Source organism: Lytechinus pictus, chromosome 18 (genome assembly GCF_037042905.1).
Source record: "Lytechinus pictus isolate F3 Inbred chromosome 18, Lp3.0, whole genome shotgun sequence".
Taxonomy (NCBI): domain Eukaryota; kingdom Metazoa; phylum Echinodermata; class Echinoidea; order Temnopleuroida; family Toxopneustidae; genus Lytechinus; species Lytechinus pictus.
In genome coordinates, this window is record NC_087262.1 from 20882278 (window position 1) to 20907513 (window position 25236).

The 25236-nt window shown below is 35.4% G+C and overlaps 1 protein-coding gene across 2 annotated transcripts; it reads left to right on the forward strand.

Annotated features, from left to right (window-relative positions):
- The first annotated feature begins 1595 nt into the window (after positions 1 to 1595).
- LOC129282132 (cyclin-dependent kinase-like 4) lies at positions 1596 to 24406 on the forward strand. 2 transcript variants are annotated; one of them, XM_064113579.1, is made up of 11 exons: positions 1596 to 2595; positions 5986 to 6220; positions 11155 to 11349; positions 13373 to 13551; positions 15406 to 15518; positions 16832 to 16971; positions 17528 to 17737; positions 18724 to 18867; positions 19184 to 19452; positions 19807 to 20018; positions 20671 to 24406. In XM_064113579.1, the coding sequence occupies exons 2-11, from the start codon at positions 6032 to 6034 to the stop codon at positions 20823 to 20825; spliced, it is 1806 nt and encodes a 601-aa protein (XP_063969649.1). In that variant the 5' UTR covers positions 1596 to 2595; positions 5986 to 6031; the 3' UTR covers positions 20826 to 24406. The 2 variants fall into 2 exon arrangements, with proteins under 2 accessions (XP_063969649.1, XP_063969650.1); XM_064113580.1 differs by lacking the exon at positions 18724 to 18867 and having other exon boundaries at positions 1742 to 2595; positions 20671 to 24400.
- The last annotated feature ends 830 nt before the right edge of the window (positions 24407 to 25236 follow it).

Here is a 25236-nt window from a genome sequence, read left to right on the forward strand (position 1 = left end):
GAGGATGTATGGTAGGTGAGATGTGATGGTAAGAGATAGAGGATGGTGAGAAGGGGAGGATGTATGGTAGGTGAAATGTGATGGTAAGAGATAGAGGATGGTGAGAAGGGGAGGATGTATGGTAGGTGAGATGTGATGGTAAGAGATAGAGGATGGTGAGAGGGGGAGGATGTATGGTAGGTGAGATGTGATGGTAAGAGATAGAGGATGATGAGAAGGGGAGGATGTATGGTAGGTGAGATGTGATGGTAAGAGATAGAGGATGGTGAGAAGGGGAGGATGTATGGTAGGTGAGATGTGATGGTAAGAGATAGAGGATGATGAGAAGGGGAGGATGTATGGTAGGTGAGATGTGATGGTAAGAGATAGAGGATGGTGAGAGAGGGGGAGGGTGTATGGTAGGTGAGATGTGATGGTAAGAGATAGAGGATGGTGAGAGGGGGAGGATGTATGATAGAGAGATGTGATGGTAAGGGATAGAGGATGGTGAGAAGGGGAGGATGTATGGTAGGTGAGATGTGATGGTAAGAGATAGAGGATGGTGATCGGTGGAGGATGTATGGTAGGTGAGATGTGATGGTAAGAGATAGAGGATGGTGAGAAGGGGAGGATGTATGGTAGGTGAGATGTGATGGTAAGAGATTGAGGATGGTGAGAGAGGGGGAGGGTGCATGGTAGGTGAGATGTGATGGTAAGAGATAGAGGATGGTGAGAAGGGGAGGATGTATGGTAGGTGAGATGTGATGATAAGAGATAGAGGATGGTGAGAGGGGGAGGATGTATGATAGAGATATGTGATGGTAAGAGATGATAAGAGGATATGGTGAGAGAGGCATGGTATAAGAGATATGTGATTATATAAAGTGGAGATGGATATAGCCTAATTGTTGTTTGGTGGATCAATCAATGAATTTCATTTTATTGTCCACATGGAAATTCATTTTATACATTAACATTTTGTAATAAAATGTTACATAATATATCACATGCATAGATGTAATTATACAAAAATTACATTAGAAATTTACAAATACAAGGGATGTACGCTGGATTATAGCATTCGGATATCGAATTTTTTTTCTTACATCCTCGCGGAAGATAAAACAAGACTATTTCGACTTAAATCCGGCAATCTGACCACCCTCCCCCTTCCCCTTCTTGGGACCTGGGAGTTAAAGTAGGCCCACGCCTACATCCCCAAATATTATCTTAATCTCCAAGTTTATCAATAATCCTTGGGCTGACGCGGACTCAATCTGAGAGCTTCTTAGTTTGATTTGATGAATGAAAAGTGCATTGAGCTTTTCCTTTACAAGTCCCTAAATATAAACATCATACAAAGACAGAACCTCAATGGGACCAGCATTTGCATGCCAAAGCGGTCAAGAAAAAAGTAGCACAACCCATTCAGCAGGTGCACTCAAACGTGCATGAAGTCGGATTCCCAACGGATGTTTTCATGAAATGCTTTAAAATCACATTTCCTACAAAATCATGACAGAAATTATTTCACCTTAAAATTTAAGGCTTTAATGATTACATAATTTATGATGTTAAGTAACTCATTGTAGAAACACGCAATTTTAATTATTGTTATACCATTATTCATTATCAAAAGTTTTGGAACCGATTCGCTTTTCGACCCCCTTCCTTTACCCCTATTCAAGAACTATTGACGTTAGTTACCCGTAGCAACTGTACTCGGCCCATTGCACAGATACCGTACCGCAATGCATGCCCCATGCACGGTGGGACACCCCAAGCTCAGCCTTCGACTCCCGGGAGCTCCCAGGCGCACGTACTCTCACGATATGGCATATGGACGTACCGGGCCGCGTACCGTATACGTCGATCATCAGTAAATTTACATAGCGTTGGCGAGACCGACCATCTTTAGTTTGCATTTGTGGAAGAGTAAATTTATCTGTGCCCGTGTAACAATTTCAAGAGGTTAGAAGTGTAAAAGTGAGTTGAGCAGACGTTTACTGTGAACCCAGAGATCGTGCCTAGAAGAGGCCAACATTACTTTGCAGATGAAATTGAATTTAATTCCGTGGAAGTTCGGTTGAGTCCAAGGCAAGGACACGGCTCCCGCTTCTGATCTTCAATCAAGTCCAACGCTGATACGGTATCGTACTTCTGAGCTGCGCAATAACATCAGCAGAATCATTGACATCACTGCAACTTGCAAGAGCAACTTATTTCAAGACAATAGTCTTCATTCGTTTATGTCATCCTAATCTTTATTGAATGGAAAATAGAAAGAATTCAACAATGTAATTTTTTCGCCTAGCAGTTCAGAATTTTATGGAATAGTCTATAAAACTTTAGTTAATTAACTTAAAGGGCACTTCAGAGTTCAGTCAAGACTTTAAATTTAATAGAATCTTTCTGGAAGTTTTGACTTGGCAGTCTTCACTTTATCATGTAACATAGTCAAGGAATCTTCATGTTTGCTGGATTGTTCATCTGAGAAAATTTTTGAAGGCAAAGCAATGTTCATTTTGTCAAAATGAAAGGTTACAAGAAAAGGAAATACAGAGCGATTATACAAAACAAAAGAACTTTATTCTCAAACTCTGCAACAACGCAGCGGTAAGTTTTCATTTATTAAACAAGTGTCTGACATGGGCATGGCATCCGAATCCCTATTTTTTTTTACCAACTGTATTTTAATTATCTTTCTCATTCTAGAAGAGTTGTTAAATCTAAAAACTATGTAACAGTTATTGTGTTTAAATCTATCTAAATAGCATGCGATAGAAATACATCAGTCACTTTTCCATCATACATGTCATTTAGTTTTAAAATATTTTAGTATTAATTAGAATCTAGATCTACTGTAATATCCAACATCAACAAAATAGGAGATTGGGCAAGAGTCCAATGTTTACTACTAAGAAGTTGTAGGGGTCTTTGTGACATGTTTAGTTAATATCATTAAACAAGAATGACTGAGAAATTTGAAATAGGGTCTAATTGAAATACTTTCAACAACTGTTTGATGGATTTTTGATTATTTTTGTTCTCAATTTACCTGGCCTGCCAGAAATGAATTCAAGAGTTTAGAGATAAGAATTAGATGTTTGATGTAATATAGTGATTGGGTTTTGGACAGTTACGTTGTTTATTCCTTTTCCATTTATGTGCATGTGTTTTAAACCATTATGTAAAGTGTTTTCTTAAAGGTCAAGTCCATCCCAGAAAAATGTTGATTTGAATAAATAGAGAAAAATCAAACAAACATAACGCTGAAAATTTCATCAAAATCTGATGTAAAATAAAAAAGTTTTTTTAAGTTTCGCTTATTTTTCACAAAACAGTGATGCACAACTCAGTGACATGCAAATTGATCAGTCGATGATGTCCATCACTCACTATTTCTTTTGTTTTTCATTATTTGAATTATACAATATTTCATTTTTTGCATATTTGACAATAAGGAACAACTTGACTGAACCACATACATGTCGTATTAAACAATGCTAATTCCAAATGTTCAGGGAGGAATTAATCGTTGTTTCCCTTGACAATGAGGAGAAAATTAGAATATTTCATATTTTTAATGAAATACAAAAGAAATGGTGAATGGATGACGTCATCGGTCTCCTCATTTGCATACGTACAAGGATGTGCATATACATGTAACTGTTTTGTGAAATTAAGCCAAACTTTAAAATGTCATAACTTTCTTAGTTTACATCCGATTTTGATGAAATTTTCAGTGTTATGCTTGATGTATTTTTCTCTTTTTATTCAAATAAACTGTTTGTGGGGTGGACTTGTCCTTTAAGAGACAATTTAGAAGACCAGGGATGGTATTCTGAGATTCATTTTATCTTGGTTGAAATAAAATATTTTATCTCCATACTTAAAGGTCAAGTCCACCCCAGTAAAATATTGATTTGAATGAATAGAGAAAAATCAAACTAGCATAGCACTGAATATTTCATCAAAATCGGATGTAAAATAAAATAAATAAGAAAGTTATGACATTTTTAAGTTTCGCTTATTTTTCACAAAACAGTTAAATGCACAACTCAGCGATATGCAAATGAGAGAGTCGATGATGTCCATCACTCACTATTTCTTTTGTTTTTTATTGTTTGAATAATACAATTTTTCACATTTTAAAGATTTGACAATAAGCACCAACTTAACTTAACCATAAACTGTTAAAATAATGGTAATTCCACATGTTCAGGGAAAAATAAAAGTTTGTTTCACTTGAAAAGGAGGAGAAAATTAGAATATTTCATATTACATAGATAATAAAATACAAAAGAAATAGTGAGTGGGTGACGTGTACAGTCTGCCAATTTGCATACCGACCAGGATGTGCATATAACTGTTTTGTGAAATTAAGCGAAACTTTAAAATGTCATAACTTTCTTATTTTACATCCGATTTTGATGAAATTTTCAGTGTTTTGCTAGTTCGATTTTTCTCCTCTTTTTCAAATCAACTTTTTGTTGAGGTGGACTTGTCCTTTAAAATCAGTGACATAAAATATCCTTAAAGGACATCGCTATTGACTAATCTCAGAAGAGCGGAGGATCAAATCAGAGAGAGAGAGACAAGTCCACCCCAACAAAAAGTTGATTTGAATAAAAAGACAATAATCCAACGAGCATAACACTGAAAATTTCATCAAATCGGATGTAAATAAAAAAGTTATGACATTTTAAAGTTTCGCTTAATTTCACAAAACAGTTAAATGTACACATCCTGGTCAGTAAGCCAATGAGGAGACTGATGATGTCTTCCACTCACTCTTGATTTTGTATTTTATTATATGAAATATTCTAATTTTCTCCTCAGTGTCCAGTGAAACGACGATTAATTCCTCCCTGAACATATGGAATTAGCATTTCAGCCAAGTTGGTCCTTATTGTCAAATCTGTAAAAAATGAAATATTGTATAATTCAAACAATAAAAAACAAAAGAGATAGTGAGTGAGGGACATCATTGAATGTCTCATTTGCATGTCACTGACTTGTGCATATCACTGTTTTGTGAAAAATAAGCGAAATTTTAAAATGTCACAACTTTCTTTACATCCAATTTTGATGAAATTTTCAGCTTTACATGCTAGTTTGATTTTTCTCTGTATTCAAATCAACATTTTTCTTGGGTGGACTTGACCTTTAAAATCTCTCCGAATGGATACTCTAAGAACCATTTTACAATAATTTTTTCCTTGTAAGACACACCTACCGGTACTTTTGAAGCAATATCCAATGAGAAACGTGGTTTTATAGCTTCCTCATCTCATTGCGTCAATTTGTTGAATTCAAATGGGATTGCACTATACGTTGCGCGCCTTTACAGAGATTTCTTATGAAAAATGATGATACTCTCGTCTTTTTGTCGATGTTAATATAGCGTCATTACAAGCATCATTTCAAAGACAATATTAGTCAAGAAAAGTCTTGAGAAATAATCCCTAATTGTACAGGAATAATGTTAAGTTATTACTTTCAAACTACATACATGTAATTCTTTTGTATTTTCACTTCAACATTTGGAGCTAATTCACCTAGAAATATTGCTGAAATGAACATCGTGGAGATAAAGTAGCCCCAATCCTATTATTGTAAGATTGTTTTATTTTTTCTTCGTGACATGGGCGCAAGCAAATCATCTGCGTTACAGCGGTTATACATGATGGATATGTCCGCGCAGGCACTGCTCTGTCGCGTCTTTTGATATGCAAGATAAAATTCTGATTAATGTGTCACTTCAGTGGCCGCGGAACTGGCGGGGGGGGGGGGGGTTCAGCCCCCACTTTTTTTCCAAAACCATGTACAAAAAACGTGGAATTGACCATCTGATTGTGATTTTTTGCATGGTCAGCCCCCCCCCCCCCTACATGTACTTCCAAAACCGTTCCATGGCCCTTGCACTTCAGTGGAGAAGACTTGAACTTAAAGTTATGAATAATTTTTAAACTGATTTCTACCAATTATCAATTTCCTTTCCAGGTAGGGTAGCGTAAGTCGTTCCCCGGAAGCGCCACCCCCTCCCCCGATGAAGGGCCCTGCCCTTGCGATGGAGAAATACGAAAGCTTTGGCCTGGTTGGGGAGGGAAGCTACGGTCAGGTGCTGAAATGCCGGCACAAGGAAACCAACCAGGTGGTCGCCATCAAGAAGTTTCTTGAGGGCGAGGATGACAAGATGGTGAAGAAGATTGCCATGAGAGAAGTTCGCATGTTGAAGGTAAATAAGTGAAATAATAGTTATACCCCAAACATCTCAAACAAACCTTGTGGTTCCTGCAACATACCAAGGAAATAAAAAGGAAATTATGCAATTGGTCATTGTTTAATGTGCCCCGGTAAGTAGTGTTGTTTATGATTATGCTGCAGTCGCACTGTCAATGAAACTGACCGTAGGTCGACCAAAACTTTTTATGTTATTACCAATGACATACCATTGGTTAGTTAGGATTCAGTTTTTGGTGTGACTGTAGTATAATGTAGAGAGTCCATAAGTCAACTTTAATAGTTGTACTCTAAACAGACGCGGCCAACACCTTTTGACAAATATTTTTTAACTCTAACAGAGAATAAGAATGATGCTACAATACAGTGCATCCAAAAGTGATCCCTTTTATATCCCTTTTTGTCAGGTTTCATGTTTCCAGTTAAATATGGAACTTGAAAGGTGATCACAGATACTTCCAAACTGAAATATGAGAGAACCAATGATGTCTTGCTTTTTTGGTAAATGGCAATGTTATAAAGTTTGAGGAAGTCATGCCTACATGTACATGTAGGCTAGATTAGAATTACATTTTCTTTTATTATATCAGAAATAATAGTTCAAAAGTGTGAATTTACTGTTAAGACCCTGGTACATTTTGATGGGGGGGGGGCACCCATAAAGGCAAAATATTGCAATCATCTTTGGGATGATGATTGATGGATGGTAAATAAATAAAAAGGTTGGTTGTAGATATACACACTCTGTATCATTTTGGAAAAATTGCCTCTTTAGTCTATATCATTTTCGGAAAAATTACTTATCTATGCTCAATATCTACATCTATTATACATGTATGTAGGACTGGGGGAAAAACTTTTTTTTTATCTGGGGTTATTTTTTTTTAGCTTGATTTCCAAAATATGCTACATTGTAAATACAGACCAATTTCAGGGGCTTTTTTTTTTTTAGTTTGCCAGTGCTATTTGAGCATTTTAATTTTTTTTTTTTTGGGGGGGGGTGTGCATTCACTTCAAGCCAAAGTCATGTTATTTTCCAAGGAATACTCAACTGTTAACTATTGTTTGGAACTCTCCTCACTGCTAATTTATTTACAGTTACCTCAAAATCTCTGCAACGTACACAGAGAGGATACAATTATGATATGTTTCTTGCTGACATTCAAGAACACAATGGGTGCATGAAATTGGAGAGATGCTTCGCGAGAGCCCACTGATATTCAATAATAAAAGTATTGTAATAGTCCTGATTAGATCTATACAAGCATGCGCCATTGTCCCGAAGCAAGGGAGCATGGTTAGAGCGATATCATATTAAGGTTGTACACTGAAGCTAGACGGTTGGGGGTAATATGATAGTTTTATTCGGTTAGATACACATGGTGTTACTAAGGGACATTGTACCCCCAAGTTAATCAAAGAAGATGCTCCATAGATCTGCATAGGCCTATAATGGTACATTCTTGTCTGTAACTTTGTTTAGTTTACTGCTTACTACATACGTCTACAGAGGCCCTGCCATATTGTGTGTACTGTGTCTGGCTCCATCTAAAAATAAAAGTTAAACATTACAGCTCATATTTGTGGTCTAAAGATGTGGTGTAACTAAGGATAGTCAACTGTGACAAGAATCAATTTATTAGCTCAGTTGACATTCAAATCATTATTTTCTTCACCATCTAGGGTTTGATGGATGGAGAAAGAGGAAAGTACATGTAAACATAAGATCAACTATAAAGCACAATTTTGACATTTTCAGTTTCCCGTAATTCTATTACAGCTAAACAGGGTTAGACCATGGTCTAAGCCCGAATACGGGCAGGTCATGTCTGAATGGCAAGCAGTCTGTCATAATACATTTTATGTACATGTACATAAGCGGTAACATACATATGTTCATGTACTATGTACTGCAGTACGTGTATAGATCTGACTTGTTTTATATGTTTACTTTTAGGATGGAATACAACTCAAACAATTTAATTTGCCCAAAGTCCCAAATATCTTTTCCATCAAGTAATGACATGTAAATTTCATGTACAGTAGATTGATTTTAAAGTGTATTGTGATTTGTGTCATTATTTAGCTTTTAATACTGTGTCATTAATTTATATCTCTATGCAAATGTAAACTCATGAAGACTATAAAATAGAAATAGCCTGCACTGGATGACGTATAATTTTATTCAAGCTTAACTTTCAAAACTCAAGATGCTAGTAGTGGTTTGATATCCCCAAGATCCACCCAAAAGGGTCTCACTTCAAAAAGGGAGGCAGAATGCAGATTTTTAGCAGGGACCGGAGGGGTGCATGCCTTTTTTCCCTCCCATCCTGAATCTGCGACTGTACACATGCATGCATAATTGCCCTTTACTGAAGTCACTATCCTGTCTATTCAATCCGTGATATCCCGCTCAGTGCAGTGATACCCAATAGTACAGCAGGGCTAAGCCTATCCGATAGAAACCAAGACAAATATTGGACACATCTATCTTTACCCAGCACCTGTCAGGACTTCCCTTGCAATTGTCTCCCATAAGATCATCAGGATCGATCCTCAATACAGCTCCATTGCACCAGTGTGTGATTGATGCGTTGTTGAATATGATCGTAACCATGGCAACGGATGAACGGCCCTTTATCCAGGTGCTCATCAGTATCAATTGAGGGTATTAAATGTCATTTGCAAGACACCTATTTTTCAATGCGAATTTTTATATGGGAGATTTAATTCAATAATGTTTTCTGCTAGAGTCTAGTTGTATTCCAATAAAATAAAATCAATTTCAAAGAGTTATAATGTTATAGCACTATTTTGTTTCTTCATTTAGATATTGACATGAAGTACTGGACACAATAGCACTCAAGTCCACTTTAACAACAGAGTGATTCAAATAAACTGAGCAATATCAATCAAACAGAATGAAAAATCATCTGATATAGATAGAAGAAAATTATGATCTTTTATTTCAATCAAGAACAAAAATAAAACAAAGAAAAAGTAAAATAGTCTGCAAAAAATGCAAACTCCCTGTTGCCTCACTTGCCTGTAGTATCATGGGTCCTTTAAAATCGTAGTTACTCTGAAAAATTTCTTCAGCAAAATGCAAATGATGATATTCATTCAGAGGGATAGTTGAAGTTGAACACTATTTTCATACCTTTGCAAAAAAAAAATGTAAATACAATAGTATGATCAAAGTTTCCCCATGATAGTGTTTGACTATTAATTTAAGGAAAAGAATTTTATATTAAATTGATGATATTACAAATAAACGATAATTATCAACAAATGCAACCCTTGGAATGATAATACTTGCATTTAATTGACATTATTAATCATAGGCTTCAGTGGCTTGAGTACTAGAAGGTAACAAAAATCACTCAAACAGATAAAGCAATCATGAAATTTCCTAAATTTATAAAGGCTTTCTCATGATTTATTTCAATAAAAACTAAAAAAACAAACAATAAATTTCATGTAGTCTAATTTGGCCATCTGATTGTAAGTTTTGGTAACCTGATGACAATTTTTTTCTGAATTTTTGAAAGCAGCAAGATTTATATTTCACAGTTAAAGTTTAGTGGCGAAAGCTGTTGCAATTAAATTATGTAACCGATACAATTACTGTCACCAGGCGCTCTTGTGAGTAATATCTCGCCTGGTTATCATCGCGTATTACACTACGAGCACCAATCTCTTTTGTCTTGTCCCATAGACGATCAATACCGTTCCTCTGTTGTGAGGGCGACCGCTATTCAAGGCTTCGCTACCCATCTCTCGCTGTTATTGATTTTTGTCTTTCCCTTCAACTCCAAGCAACTGGACAACGTCTTATCCCTATGCTGTCCCCTTTTTTCCTTGTGGTTAATTTTAAGTTGCCTGCTGTCGTCCTCATGGCCAAATCTCAAGTTAATGTGTCGGCAAGGCATTGTCTACGAGGCCTGCGATACTGTTGTGTCGTTAGACCACAATTAAAGCTCATTGATTTCAAAAAGTGTCCCTTTAGGTGGCAGACTTGTAACATTGATTTATTTGCAAAATAACATGGTGAGATTTCTAGCCAAATGAGACCCTCTCACCACAGCCTTCAAACTATTGCTTTTAAATATGCATAATGTATGTGTGTACATGATCATTATCGGGATCAAGGGTGTCCATTTTGAACGCGTTTGTCGTCTTTGTGTCTCTAAACTGTAGAAAATCCAAATGATAGAAAATAGGAGGATCAGTCATCTGGGTCCCATTTCATAAAGACTTGTTATAATAACAAATTTACTTTCAGCCAATCAGATTGAAGGATTTCAGTAGCTTAAAACTGTTACTGTAATAGCAAGTTTTATGAAACAGACCCCTGCCTTATTGTAGATTTCTTGCAAAGAAAAAGTTTAAATGCTCTGAGTATGGTAGGCCTACATTTGAATTTCTCTACTTGTTCAATTAATCATCATCATCAACAATTCACTCATCAAATGTACCCTAAAATTATGAGAACTTTTTTTTATAATCACAATAATGTCTGTTCAGCAGGCATCTCCTGTTTATTGCCCTTTATTGATCAGGCAGTAGGAAAATACTGTAGCATGAAATGTGCAGATTTCAAACTAATATACATGTAACATTCATATTTCTTTTAATTGATTTTCATCCTTAGTTTATCATGTATCTTGCTCTAGTGCCCTTTGAAATACAATTTGTGTAATATAAATCTCCATGCTTGTTCTGAGGGTAATTTATGCATGTTAAGATGAAACAACATTGTCTATTTCTCTCTATATCGTTTTCTCTCATAATTACTGTCTCTTAATACAGTGTATGAGTACTTTGATACATGTACTTATAAATTATAAAGAATATTTTTCTAATAAATCATCCAGTCTAGATCCTTGTACTGATATAATATATCCCTGTTTTTTTTCTCTTCAACAGCAACTCCGACACGAAAACCTGGTGAACTTAATAGAGGTGTTTCGCCGGAAGAAGCGTCTTTACCTTGTGTTTGAGTTCATGGACCACACGGTCCTCGATGAGCTGGAGAAATACCCCATGGGGTTAGACGAGAACCTGGTCCGAAAATACATGTGGCAGATACTCAAAGGAATCGAATTCTGTCATGTCAACAATGTAAGTAATTTGTGTGGAATAATCACATGAGCTTCCTATAGAAGTCATAGAAGTGTTTCAAGCTGGAGATAAGACCTTTATAGTTTTCACAGAGATTACATCGCATTAACTCTGAGCTAAAGACTTTTGATAGTGCCATGTGCTAGCAATTGATACCATAGAAACTATTTCTTTAAGTAAAAATATATGTGTGACATCATTTGGAACTGCTCTCTTTTTTATAGTTTCTATAACTTGCATTTTTTTTCTAATCGTTTAAATGATTCCAAATGTGCTGTGCATTATACAAATCTGATACATTAATTCATTCACTACATGTAAATGTGTGGCTTTCCATGAAAGGAAAAAATAATCAGTATGGACCATTAAAAGTCTGTAATTTTGAAATTTTTTAATACATTGATGTACATCTATAGGGATTAGCTCACAAGAGATACAATACCAAAACCTTACATTCTAACTGGGGTGGGGTCTCTGTCATCCTTCATGAATTTCTTTCTGTGTTTTTGACCATTTTGACATTACAGTGGACTTATCATTTAAATGTGAATAATTTATTAAAAACTGCAAAGTAATTTATAATAAAACAAGCCCATATATTATATTTTACCACTAAAATACTCACTTATAAGCTATCTGGGAGTTGCCAAAGACTCCTGTGTCTTTACATGTAATTGTATCATTGTGCAGACTCTCCCCAGAATGAATAATTCAGTCCTGTCTTTGATCACAACCCCTGGAAGACAATGGCGCATCAATTTCACAAACCAGCTGCATTTTATTTCCTCTCTGATGTGAAATTCAGCCCAGAAAGGATGATATTACACCACAGTACAGCATTCTCCCAGGCCCTCTCTCTTCTTCGGTTGCACCTCTCATGAAACATATAATTTTGTCAAGTGCTCATTGATAGGAATATGCATGAAGCATTCTTAAAAGATGCAACTGCAAGGATAGGGTTTTCTTAAAGAGATCTGAGCTGAGTTTACACAAAAATACATGAAGATAAACAAATTAAAAAATTGAAAAAACTTGAAAGAAAAATTATAATCTTTTCTTGTTACACCCCTCCCTGCCAATTTTATCATAAAAACTGAAATGAAAAGTTGTGTAGGGAGCATGATAGAAATAATCTTTGTATTATAAGATGGACTATAAAAGCAAACTGAGAATATTACTTTAAAATGAATTTTAAATGTTGTGTTAATGTACAGTAATTAATTGCATTCATTAAACCACATCTGCTGGTTTTCCATAAGAAAAGATGTCAGGGCTTACCTTGTACGATGAAAGGCAAAAAAAGGAGGGGGTATTTCTTGATATTTTTTCTGTCAGTTGGTAATTTCCTCTGACGACTGCTAAATTTTATGCATCTAATAACCTGAAAATAAATTTGTCTGTCAAAATATCAAAATCTTCTTTCAACACTCCTGGAATTGGAACGGGGAGCTGAAGATTTCTGACACATTGTATCAGTATGTCAACATGCAACTGTTAAAAGCAGTGATTAGGTCTTCCATGGATACCATGTCTGATGCTCAGGTTTTTAGTTTGTTCTTCCTTTCACACCATACCCCTTGTTTGTTTCTATCAACAAACCAGACAACAGCCAGGAGTGTTTGTTGAAGGGATGATGGTAGCTTGATGAACCCCGACCTAGATACACCTTTAATAACTCGAGTGTGCCTAGGGTGTATCTATTGAAAAGCAGTGTTTGCTTTCCAGATTCTATCTTCTGTAGATGTCCATGTTGTCAGAGTTGAGACAACTTACAAGTCCTGCATTGTTCACACAATCTGTGCTTGTTAACAACTTCTTGAGTGCCAATTCTCCAATTCAAAGATAGATCTACATGTACTCTATATAGTAATTTTTGTACTCTGTTTCAACTCATACAATATTTGAATTGAAGTGAATATAAAGCCCTTCCTAAAAGAGTTTAATCACCAATTCTCCTCATGACCTCCTTTTTCTCCCCCTCTTTTCTATAATCACAAATTTTAAATTGTCCTTTTGTTTACAGATTATTCATAGAGACATTAAGCCAGAGAACATTCTGGTTTCCAAATCCAAGGTGGTCAAACTCTGCGATTTTGGCTTTGCCCGGACAATCGCAGGCCCGGGTGAAATCTACACAGATTACGTCGCAACGAGATGGTACCGAGCGCCCGAGTTACTTGTAGGAGATACCAAATATGGAAAGTGAGTAATGTTCAAACAATACGATATTCATGTTTTGAGAGTTCTTGAATTTATTCCTGGTGTATGATTAATGACATACCTGTAGTACACACACTGTGTTATGTATCTCTGGAGTTGTAAATCGAGTATTTCAGTAAAATCCATATTAACAATTATGGTGTGGCTATTGTTTTACTATTTTTATTTTGAAAGACAGGCCTTAAATTTATTTCATGTGGAATTATAAATCAAATTCAGAGCTGCCAAGTAGTACAGATTTTCTGTATTAAGTACTGAGAAATGAGAAGAATACTGATGGTTTCATGCAAAATACTGATTTCTAAATATTCAGTTTTATGTGTTGTCCTATGGTTTTTCTTTAAAAATACTGATTTTCTCACCAAATTACTGATTTTCGGCTTTAAAAATACTTAAATTTTCTTGTTGAGGTTGGCATCTTTACAAATTAAATCAAGCACCAACTTGAAATTAAGCACTCTGTCAATCATTTGTACCTGTAGTAGACCAAATTTGATTGCTCCAAAAAGTGGATCGTTAACAGACTTAACAAGCAATTACTCATTGTATTCACAGCTCTAATTAGAAGTCTCTCATCTTGTAATTGTGTGTTTAATTAATTAGAGGTAAACATGTCTTAGGGAGATGTAAATGACTTTATAAACTTGGGGACGGTAAACAAGAAAATGTCGGTGCTAATAACAAGTTTAGATAAAACTGTCTGCATTTTAGTCCAAACTGAAACTACATGTAGTAGCAAGTAATATCGATGGATTTTAATTTAAACAAAATACCTGATTATGTACACATGCATGCTGCTTTCGAGTCATACACTGTATACCGTACATGGGATTGCATGTGCACAGCAATGTGATTGTTGAGGTTATACCCTCTGAAGGCAATTTCTGTTGTGCACAGTACATTTGTGGCATTAAATTCTTCCCCTAGAAATTTATCCATATTGTGCCGCACTTGACCCAGGTGTAGTAAATAGGTACCTTGCAGGAATGCTTATTCCTTGAAAGCTTATGCTCGAGCCTAGATGTTAGCTGGCAGTAATATGACAATTAGCATCTTGAACACATGGATATGAGTGCATTAAAGTTGTATTATTATGGTTATTTGATATTTATTTATTTATTAATTCATTGCTAGATCAGTTATTTGCGATGGCTTTGTTCTACTCAAAAGCAAAATCTGTAATTCAAATGTCATGTTCCAATATTCAGATGACCTACTTTCCTTCTATCATCAAAACATGTACTCACATCACTGGGAATTTATCATGTGTTAACCTAGTTTTCTTGAATTTTCATCTATAGTTTGATATTTATGGATAATGATGATGATTCATATCATATTTCTGTTTATCTGTTCAAAAAATATTCAAGATTAAAGGGGTGTTGCAAGAAAATATTTGCCATCAATCGCAATTTTCTGTTGCAATTCTACAATTAATAGATCAATTTTAACTATAGCAAATTTATCAGATTACACTCCTTGTTTCATGAGCAGAATAGCAATCAATCACAAATTTGCAATCAATTGCACGGCATATGCTTGATTTCGGGAACGAAAATAGACTTGCAATTGATAGCAAGTTTCTTGCAACGCCCTATAAGGATCCTCAAAAGGTCCGTTTTGGTAACCTGCAGTTTGGAAATGTTTCAGATAGACAATGTCATGTAGAGATGATGAAAGGAAACAACATTCCATAGGCAGGGAGCAATGCAAGAGAATGCCCACATCCTTTAATGAGAATGGCATTTTTCATCACAATTAAATTACTAGTTTATCATTATCTTTACACATGGCACAAGACTGAAGTTAACCAATCATTTTCTTTCTTCTCTTCAGAGCAATAGATCTATGGGCTGTGGGTTGCTTACAGGCTGAGATGTTGACTGGTGAACCCCTCTTTCCCGGTGATAGTGACATTGATCAACTCTATCACATCATCAGGTGCTTTGGTAAGTACAAGAGAAATGGTGTCAGCATACAGAAGATGGATTCTCATTTGAATTTTCATCATTGAATAGATTTGAATTTTATTGTGACGGAAGATTAACAAAATAACAGACAAAATCATTTCTGTTTTCAAATGATTTTGTCGAAAAAAAAGTAAAAACGGGCTCCCTATAAACTGGCATTATAACTTTATATTGAGTTGTTTTTGTATCTGTTTTTTTTTTCTTTCTATCAGTTCTCAAATATGTTACTATAGTTTGATAGCAAAAATTTAGTGCTGTACTGCTGTTATTATATAAAGGCTGACAATCAGAATTCTTCTTGCATCATGTCCATATCATAATGATTCTTTGTAAAAGACGTATAGAGTTCATTTCAAATTTTTTGTAGATTTCATCAATGCTATTCAATAGTAAATTCGATAAAATCAATAATTGGTGTATTGTATGATATGTATGTTGATCTATACTTTTTAAGATATGCTTTTGTGTACAAGGAATGCCACATAGTGTGAACGATAGATAAGGAGGTATAATGATTTATATTAGAACTTATCTTAATTGTTTATCAATGCTTGTTATATTATCTTAAGTGATAGGACTTTGAAATGTGATATCTCTGATTTGAAATACCAGAGTTCAAAGATACATGTAGCATTCCCTTTTTTTGTATTGAAGGTGTTTTCATCAAGTAATAATAGCTTTGTACACACATGTATAAACATTAATCAACATGCATTATTAAGCTGGATAATTGAAGGACATTATTATACAATTTGTACTTGAGATATGCCTATTCAATACACGTATTGTTTGTCATGTTTGTTTTTCTTTTAATCATGTTTCATAATTGACTTTGGTACAATGGCTTAGATATACATGTACATGTATGTACTCTAGAAAAAAAAAACATTGCATTTATTTAAATAAAAGGTGCAAAGATATGTTTCATAAATGATGACATGATTAAATTTATTTATTGACACAATTCAGCAAGACAAATCATGAGTCCCTTCCTCAAGCTGTTTTACATAGTGGTCTTGTGTAAAGGATGAAAATACACATCTTGGGGAAAATTATTTTTGAGGACACAACAGCTCACTAAAAAAATAAATAAATAAGCCAGTTCACGGTTAGCTTGTTAGATGCTGTAAATATGTAAATTGAACTACATGTATTGTTATGAATATGAAAAGATTGAAAGAGTATTATAAATGATTTGAATTAAATTGAATTGAACTTATGTTTTGTGAAAACACCCCTGGTCAAAGATCGGAACCCTTTATCTTGAAATCTCTCCATCTCTCTTTCCACAGGTACCCTGATCCAAAGACACAAGGAAATCTTCCTCAAGAATCCTCTCTTTGTTGGTATGAGGTTACCAGAGGTCAAGAACGTTGAACCACTGGAGAAGAGGTTTCCTACACTCTCTGGGCTCTCCATCTCAATGATGAAGGTAAGAGTCTAAAGTCCCTGTCTCATCGTCCCGTTTAAGCCTTGCATGTGACTTGCGGGTAACTATTTTGCTCCCCTCAAGTCACCTGCATTGGCATTAACTCAAACACAAGAGCACAGGCAAGTCTGAATTGCCACAAAAAGAGTTTTGATTATGCTCAAAAACTTGTTGCGGGTGAGTTGTAAGTGATTGCATACAACCCACCTGCAAGGCTTGCACTTGTCCTTGTGACATAATCTTAAGGTCAAAGGTCATAGTATATTGGAAATTGTGTTCTTTCAAATTTTGGTTGTCCCCAGATCATCAATTAGATAAGAAATTTACATCAAGAAGATTGAGAAAATATTGTAATGTTGGCTCTCCGACATGCTGATACTGAACCTCCTGATACTAAAATAATTGTTACTAGTGCACAAATAAGCCTACTTTCCATTAATCTTTTAATCAGAACAGAGATTGCCTCAGCACATTCTCTGTGTCACATCAGTGTAGACAAGCAAATCTGACTCAATTTCATCCTCCTCATTAGATTCTTAAATTATGTTTTTGTAAACAGAGCTGTCTTCACTTAGACCCTGACCAAAGACCCACCTGTACCCAGTTCTTGAAGCACGAGTTCTTCAAGAAAGATGGCTTTTGTGACACCTTCCCCAGCGAGCTCAGCATCAAGGTTCAGAAGGAATTCGAAGGGAATCCCCTCCTCAAGTCATTGCTGGGTGATGAGAAGGGAGATGAGGAGAAGAGATCTAAGCATCGGAGTAAGAAGGTAGGTGTCTAGTCCTCGTGGTACAGGAACTCCTGGGGAATTTAATAAAGCAACTTAAAAATATTTGAAGAGACAACCTATCTGCTTGCTAGGAAGTGACTCTATCACCAGAACTTTGGTGAATCCACTGCTGATATTTAAATCTAAACACTTTGATAGTGAAGTACTGTTGGGTTTTAGTTTTAACTTGAAATATTTCTCATATTAGATAAATCAATGAAAATAATTCCATATCGCTGAGTTTCGAAAGTGGAAAATTTCAGAGAAGTTATTTACATAGTATGCATGGACTCACAGTTTGGGAATTAGCTTTTCTTTCATATTGGTATGTTGAACACTAAACATCCTTTTGAAAGAGGGGAAAACAGAAGTGGTGGTTACAAGAGTAATGTAGAATGCTACAGAATGATACTAATGCATGAACAAGGTTGTCATATTTATCATTACTACCACATCCAAAACTATAGACATTATTCCCACTATTATCATTATCAACATTGTCATCATTCTTACTATCATTATTATAATTATTTCATCAACATCATCTTGGCTGTCCTCCTCATCATCATCATACCTTTCATCCTTGACATCGTCATTGCTTGTATCATTACCTCCACCATGGTTGTCATCATTACCGATATCATCATCATCTTCAACATCACCACTACAATCATCATCATCCCCCTACCACCAACATCAACACATTGTTTCATCATCATCATTACCGTCACCACTATCATCATCATCATGTGTTGATGTTGAAGAAGGAGATGATATCTCCATCTTCTTCAACATCACCGCATCATCATCACTACCACCACCATTATCATCACCATCATTATCATCACCATCATCTTCAATGTCATCATGATCATTGTCATCACAGCCACCACCACTACCATCAACATCATCATCATCACCAACACTTACCATAATCATCATAGTTATCCTCATTACTAATGTTTTCTTCATCCTTCATTCTGTAGCAATCAAGTAGTGAAAAGATGGAGAGAGAAAGAGAGAAGGAAAAGTCAAGAAAACGTCACTCAGAGACCGATAAGGTCAAGAGGTCATCAACACCGACACGGGATGGGCATCATGAGAGCAGCCCAAAGTATGATGCAAAGAAGGTATGAATGAAAATCTAACAAGTCAATTTATACCCTTAAGAAATCATGAAGCTACGTTTAACTTGATTTTGATAGACACAAAAATCTGCAACCAAACAGGTCAATGATGAAATAACTATGACATGTAAAAATTATCTTCTTTTTTTCAAATAAATTGCAAAAGTTCTAGTAATAGCAAGAATGATTATAGGCACCTGAAAATTGATTAGCAATTTATTTTTCTTGGAACATTCATGAGTAATATGCATATCGATTTTGGTACCAATTCTCATTTCTAAAACTGTCAATTTTATTGTGTTCCTTTCTATCCCTCCAGAGCAACCCATCCTCAATGGCTGATATGCAGAAGAGGTCCATTGCCACCACTTCATCCAACAGCACCGCCCCTTCCATCCAACACATCAGCTCCTCCAGCAAGCTACCCCAGCACATAGGGGGTCATAACGGTCCCACCAACCACACCTCACACCAGTCAGGTCAGGGTTCAAGCCCCACCCAGACCACCATCAATCTCACCATGGGCAATATCACCTCCAACAAGTCCAACTACTCCTCTACCGGTATGGCAGGTCCTCCCCCTTTAAGGTGAGTCATGCAAGAGCCCTGGGCCGGTATTTAAGCGATAGTACTCATTGTTTTGCTTAATATGTAAAATACTTAACCATCAATTTTTTTATTGTGACTTTTATATATTCCAATGTTTTTTTCCTTCTCATTCTACTCTTCTTTTATTACAGAGTGCAATGAGACTTTTATAATATTTGCTCTATAGAAAAACTGAGTATTATGATTATTATAACTGCATGTTGCTAAAAAAGTATTTTAAAATTTGGATATAAAAGTATTGTGCTAACACTGGAAGAGATAACAAAAAATGTTATGTTGAGAAGGAACTAGCACGTAGGACCTCTACTAATTCTTTAACTGTCATTATTGCAGAGCTAATGACAAGATGACAAAGAAGTCAACCAACTCTTACTACAAGAAGGTTGGTGGATCGGGCAGCGAGAAGACAATGATCCATGAGAAAACACTCCAGTTTGATGCCATGATGTCCAGCCAACGCAAATCCAAAAAGGACGTCTCCAACACGTCGCCACGGGAGAGCGATAGAGAAGTCACACACTTGCCAAACCTAACTGGGAAAGATGGTAAGTAATCTAACAAATGATGTACAGGTTTGTGTTCGTATCAATGCAGTGCATTGCACTCATGGTTCTTTACAATGGTGTAACAAGCACAAGGCTTGCCAAGTGCTTTTGCATAACTTTGGTTATACTCGAGTGCATGAATAGCCACCAACATCACAAACTTATCCTGTGTATTATTTGTTTTATATTATGGGTGTACAATGTAAATATTTGGCAGAAATTTGCATGATTATTTAAGAATCACAATCAGTAAGCAAGGCAACAAATTTCTTTTATGACATAACCACTGCGATAGTGGAACAAAAGGGTGGATTGCGTGCCTTATATATGAGCACCATAAGTTTACTGGTCCCATTATAATACACATTAATCATGAACACACACACATGTAGGCACATGCTTTGATAATTGTTTGCTAATTGAATCATGTCTGATGACAGATTGCCTTTATAAATGCTAATTACAGACATTTACTGACATGCTACAAGAATCATTTTGCACATAATTACAGATTTTTACATACAGACTCTTGGGTAATAATTTTGTTGGATTCATTCTAATTCAACATTTCCATGATTGGATTTTATCCTCAACTTGTTAATGAAAGTTGTCCCTGATACCCTTTTCTCTTGATTTTTGTTTCCCATCTTAGCCAAGACATCAGAGCGCCAGGACAAGAAGGTGAAATCAAAGAAGAGTCACCATACCACTATGCCTCAGATTGCCAACCAATCCGAACATGGAGGTCATGGGTTCAACGCCAATGCCTCCTACTCGTCAACAGATCACAATCTACCTGCAGTATAGCAAAGCGTGGTGTTAAGCCATTTAGACAGTTCAGAGAAGTGTGCCTTTGATGGATATCACTTCTTGCTGCAAAGACTTCTGGAACAGCCTTAACCTGTTGACTACTTGGTTCTGCTTTTGCCATAGGCTTTGTACAGGGACTATTCAATTCCAGTAGGCAGTGGGTTAAAACAGTATTCAAGCAGGAAGATGTGAAGTAAGATTTTTTTTAAGGGTAATCTTGAGGCAGAGATGCTTGATCTGGTAAAAACTCATAAGCACCAAGTGCTCGTAATACCTGAAGAAAAAAATGTTACCTAGAATGTCTGGCAATGGATGTGGACGCTGCTATCAAACAGGATGAAAATTTCCAAGAAATGGGCTTCGTCACTCAGATGAACAGATTCCTGGCTTATGTATGACACTGCTGTCATACCTAGCAGTGTCCAAAGAGTTTAGATTATATTTATAACTAAATACTGTAAACCAAAAGATATTTTAATCATATGAAAATGTCCTACATGCAGTGACCTGTAACATGGCTTATAATGTCAGTGCGCTTCTTCCACTTATGGAAAAAAAAGTATTCAACGGCGAGTTTTTGACACGGGTCAACCAACTTAAATCTTCCAATGAATTCAGGCTACCATTAGATTGAATCGCAGCATCAGCCAGTTAATACCACGAGACATGGATGAAACTTCTTTCCCGTTGTGTTCTTCAGTCTTCACCAAGGAAGCAATCCTTGATACATTGTCCTGACGTTCATTTTGCTGTTCATCCATCCTTGATCATGACTGAAAGGCTCTTCTGATGCTTCGCAAAACAGATGTTCCAAACTTTGTATTCTGCAGAGAAGTTAATGCTGTATTGCTCTTGATTTTTTTCTTGGATCGTAGTCACAAAATAGCAATTCTTTACAAGCAGAGACGTCTATAACGAACTGTCAATTGATGCAGTCGGTCAGTTGCCTGCGAGTTGGAAAAAGCTTTAAGATGATTCTGTTGATAAATCAAGTCAAGAGCTGCTGTGATTTGATTTGATTATGATGAGGTTGAGATTAGCCTCTGCAGAAAAAAAGAAGATAATGTTATACAAGTCTTGTCTTTTGCAAATATGGAACACATAGGGAGCCAACCAAAGAATCAAAAGAGATGAGAACTGCATCAATTTTCTCATGAATGTCACATGTCATATCATGTGACCTATCACATGATCAGATGACCTCCAAGCTGATTCGCATTTAAATTCATACAAGCAATCAAAGAGTGCAGCTTCGTGAACATCAATTACAGTGAATGTCAATAAGCAATGAGATATTTTGCAACTTGCATCATTTATCACTGTAATGTACTTTAAACTATAAGGAATATGCAATAATATTTTCTTGAAGTGCTTGTTGTATAAAAGAAATATGTGCTAAAATTTGTTCTATAAATCATCATCACCCTTTCCTAAGAATCCACTTAGATATTGGAAGTTATTTGTGAAGTTGAATTCACTGTACAGCATTACCTTTTTTCTCTATCTGAAATTTAATTTTGTAAATAAAAGTTTAGTATTATTGACAGATTTCATTTCAATGGAAATCTTTTATCACTTTTAGTGCTGAATGAAGGTGTTACTGCATAAAGAAACATAGAATATTGATTTTTTTCTGACTCAATTATTACGTTTAATCATTATAATTCTCTGTAAATTGCTTCAGTATCCTTTAGTACTAACTTTTGATATTTCCAAGATTAATCTTGAATATTTAGTTTATCACAAGAGGTGTGAAGTTTGAAATGAGCACGATGTCTCAGTCTTTTCTATTAAACATTTTTTTAAATCCATAACACTTGAATCGAAAATCCTTCAACAAAAAACAAAACCAATTTATTTGAGTAATCTCAAAGCATCAGAATTAGTGCGGGACGATATTTAGATATTTGAATTGTGCGATATTGAAAAAATGTTGAATATTCGTTGGGTTAAAGCCGGGGGTAATAATAATAGCAGGGCCTACTGGTAGAACAGTTTTCGAAACTGAAGTGGCTACCCTGGGTAAATATACCTATATTATTATTATGTCGATAGATCTTGATAACACAATATGCCCAAAATATTATGATTATTAAAACTTAATCACTACTTATTGACCAAAAAACTGCTCTGTATTGCTTTAAACCAACTCAAAATTTTGCAAGTTGGTTCCCAAATATCCACTTTTCACAAGCGCCGATGAAAGTTTTACCTTCACTTGCCCCCTTCCCCGCTCTCACAATTTACAGCTTGTAATGAACGTATATAATTCATTTTCAGACTTGGTGATGTATTGTGTTATTGGCAATAATCGACTGACATAGAAATCAAATATCGACCAGCACTAATCAGGGCCTGGTTGCATAAAAGTTACTTTTATGGTAACTCTGCCATCCAATGGTAACTACCGTGGTAACGCTGATCAACAGCCAATCAAAATCAAGGATTCCATGCAAGTTACCATTGCATCGCAAATATGCAACAGGGCCCAGAATTGTTCAATTTATTTTTCAGTCCACCCACCGAATACGCAATTTGTAATGTTGACAAAAAAAATTGTTTTTAGACTATATGTAGCTTTTTTATGTCACACTTGAGTACTACATTTCCCTATTCATAATGACATTTAAAATGTCTGTAACTTGTTTATTTTTCCCTAGGCATTTGATGTTCTTAATAATTTTTTCAGCAAAGAATAAGTATTAGTCAAAATTTGGTCACAGAATGTTGTAACTTGTAACTAATGTAATTAGTCCTACTCTTAATTGATAACATAATAGGTAATATGAAAGAGTTCTTTCTGTATTTCATGACTGGTTTTGTACATAGCAACAGTCAAGACTTTTTAAAAGCTTGCGCTTGGGTGTGTGTATATATATATATCTATGTTTTTCCAGTTATTAAATGAAATTCTCTGAAATGTTTTTTTTATGGCTCTGTGCTAAAGACACCTCATTTGATACATTGCTGTGTGCTTTTAATCAGAGATATATCACACTTTAATAGTCATTTGCTTTTGAATGTTGTGCTTCATAAGGTCAGATATTTTCACAGGTCAGGGTCAAGGGTCACAAAGGGCATGTCAAAGGTCAATCTATAGTACATTGATGCAATTTGAGGCAGTGTATGGTTATGGTTTATCAACAGAATTAGATTTTTTTTCTATGGAACTTTCCTGGTTTTAGCCAACATTTGATTTAAGTAGCTCTGCCCTGTATGATATTTTTACCAACAATTTCCATGCTTAGTGCTTATTTACTCTGGTGAAGTGTTGTGGTCTCGTGGTTTTGACTGGCCTTTCAATCAGAGAGTCATGGGTCCAAAACCCATCCTGGTGATTGGAGTGATAGAAACAATGTTTCAAGGCAGACTTCTTGTCTGTAACACACTAGAACCTGAATTGTTTAACATATTGTGATGGGCAATATATCATGTACCCATTATCTATTCATGGAAGTATCAAAATAATATTTCATCATTGATGTCACATCATATAGTCCTAGTATGGTATACTCAGGAAGAATATGGATAACATTTATGAGCTGAATGGATTAACTAATTGATTTCTGACCGGCCTTAAATATTTCATTAAAAAAACATCTATGTACTATAGGACATCATTTTGACTGCCTTATTTAATTTTTTTTCACTATCCTTCATGTAACAAGACTTGAATGCGGATAAGGATCTTGCTTTTGGGGTTCTTTTCTTGACCCTTGCTTTTGTGTGTTGTAGCTGTTTAATTTCAAGACCATCAAAATATTTTCTATCTTTCTTGATAAAAATGAATTTTAGTACTGTATTTCAAATTGCAATATATCTCTCTTTAAGATTATATGGATGATGTTTACATTCAAAATTTCATTTAAATTTCATTTTCACAATGTTTTTTGTTTGTGTACAATGCCTACAAAGGCTGAATCAAAAATGTTTGATCTATATGATATAACACACACACACAAAATACTGTAATGGCTTGAATGTATTTACATCATCTGCTGAATTTAACTTTGACTTGGGATTTTTTTTTCCTTTTTGGAACAGTGACTGTTTTCCTATCTTATCCTTTATATATAATGAAAATTAATTACTAATATGTCAGGGATAACATATTTTGTTGTTTTGAAATAGCTAGACTGAAAATCTTGACTGAATCTTTCTCTTGAAAAGTCTATGAGTGGAATCGGAATTTAATGCAACATATTATTCAAATATATATATTTTTTGCAATGCAATTTGTACTTCACAGAGAAAGTATATGATAACATGTTCCATGCACATTTTCAAATCTCTCACATTTTTTTGCAACTACTGTACATAACCGTGACCCCATTTCACAAACCTTTATATCAATAACACATTGAAATATGTATTTGTTATTGAAAACAAGTGTTTGTGAAAAGGGGCT

What these genes read in the sequence shown, in the direction of transcription:
- LOC129282132 (XM_064113579.1), top strand. Translation starts at nt 6,032, where the DNA reads ATGAAGGGCCCTGCCCTTGCGATGGAGAAATACGAAAGCTTTGGCCTG. An exon ending in TCACATCATCAGGTGCTTTG is followed by an intron (nt 15,519 to 16,831) that starts GTAAGTACAAGA and finishes CTCTTTCCACAG; the next exon opens with GTACCCTGATCCAAAGACAC. An exon ending in TCTCCATCTCAATGATGAAG is followed by an intron (nt 16,972 to 17,527) that starts GTAAGAGTCTAA and finishes TTTTGTAAACAG; the next exon opens with AGCTGTCTTCACTTAGACCC.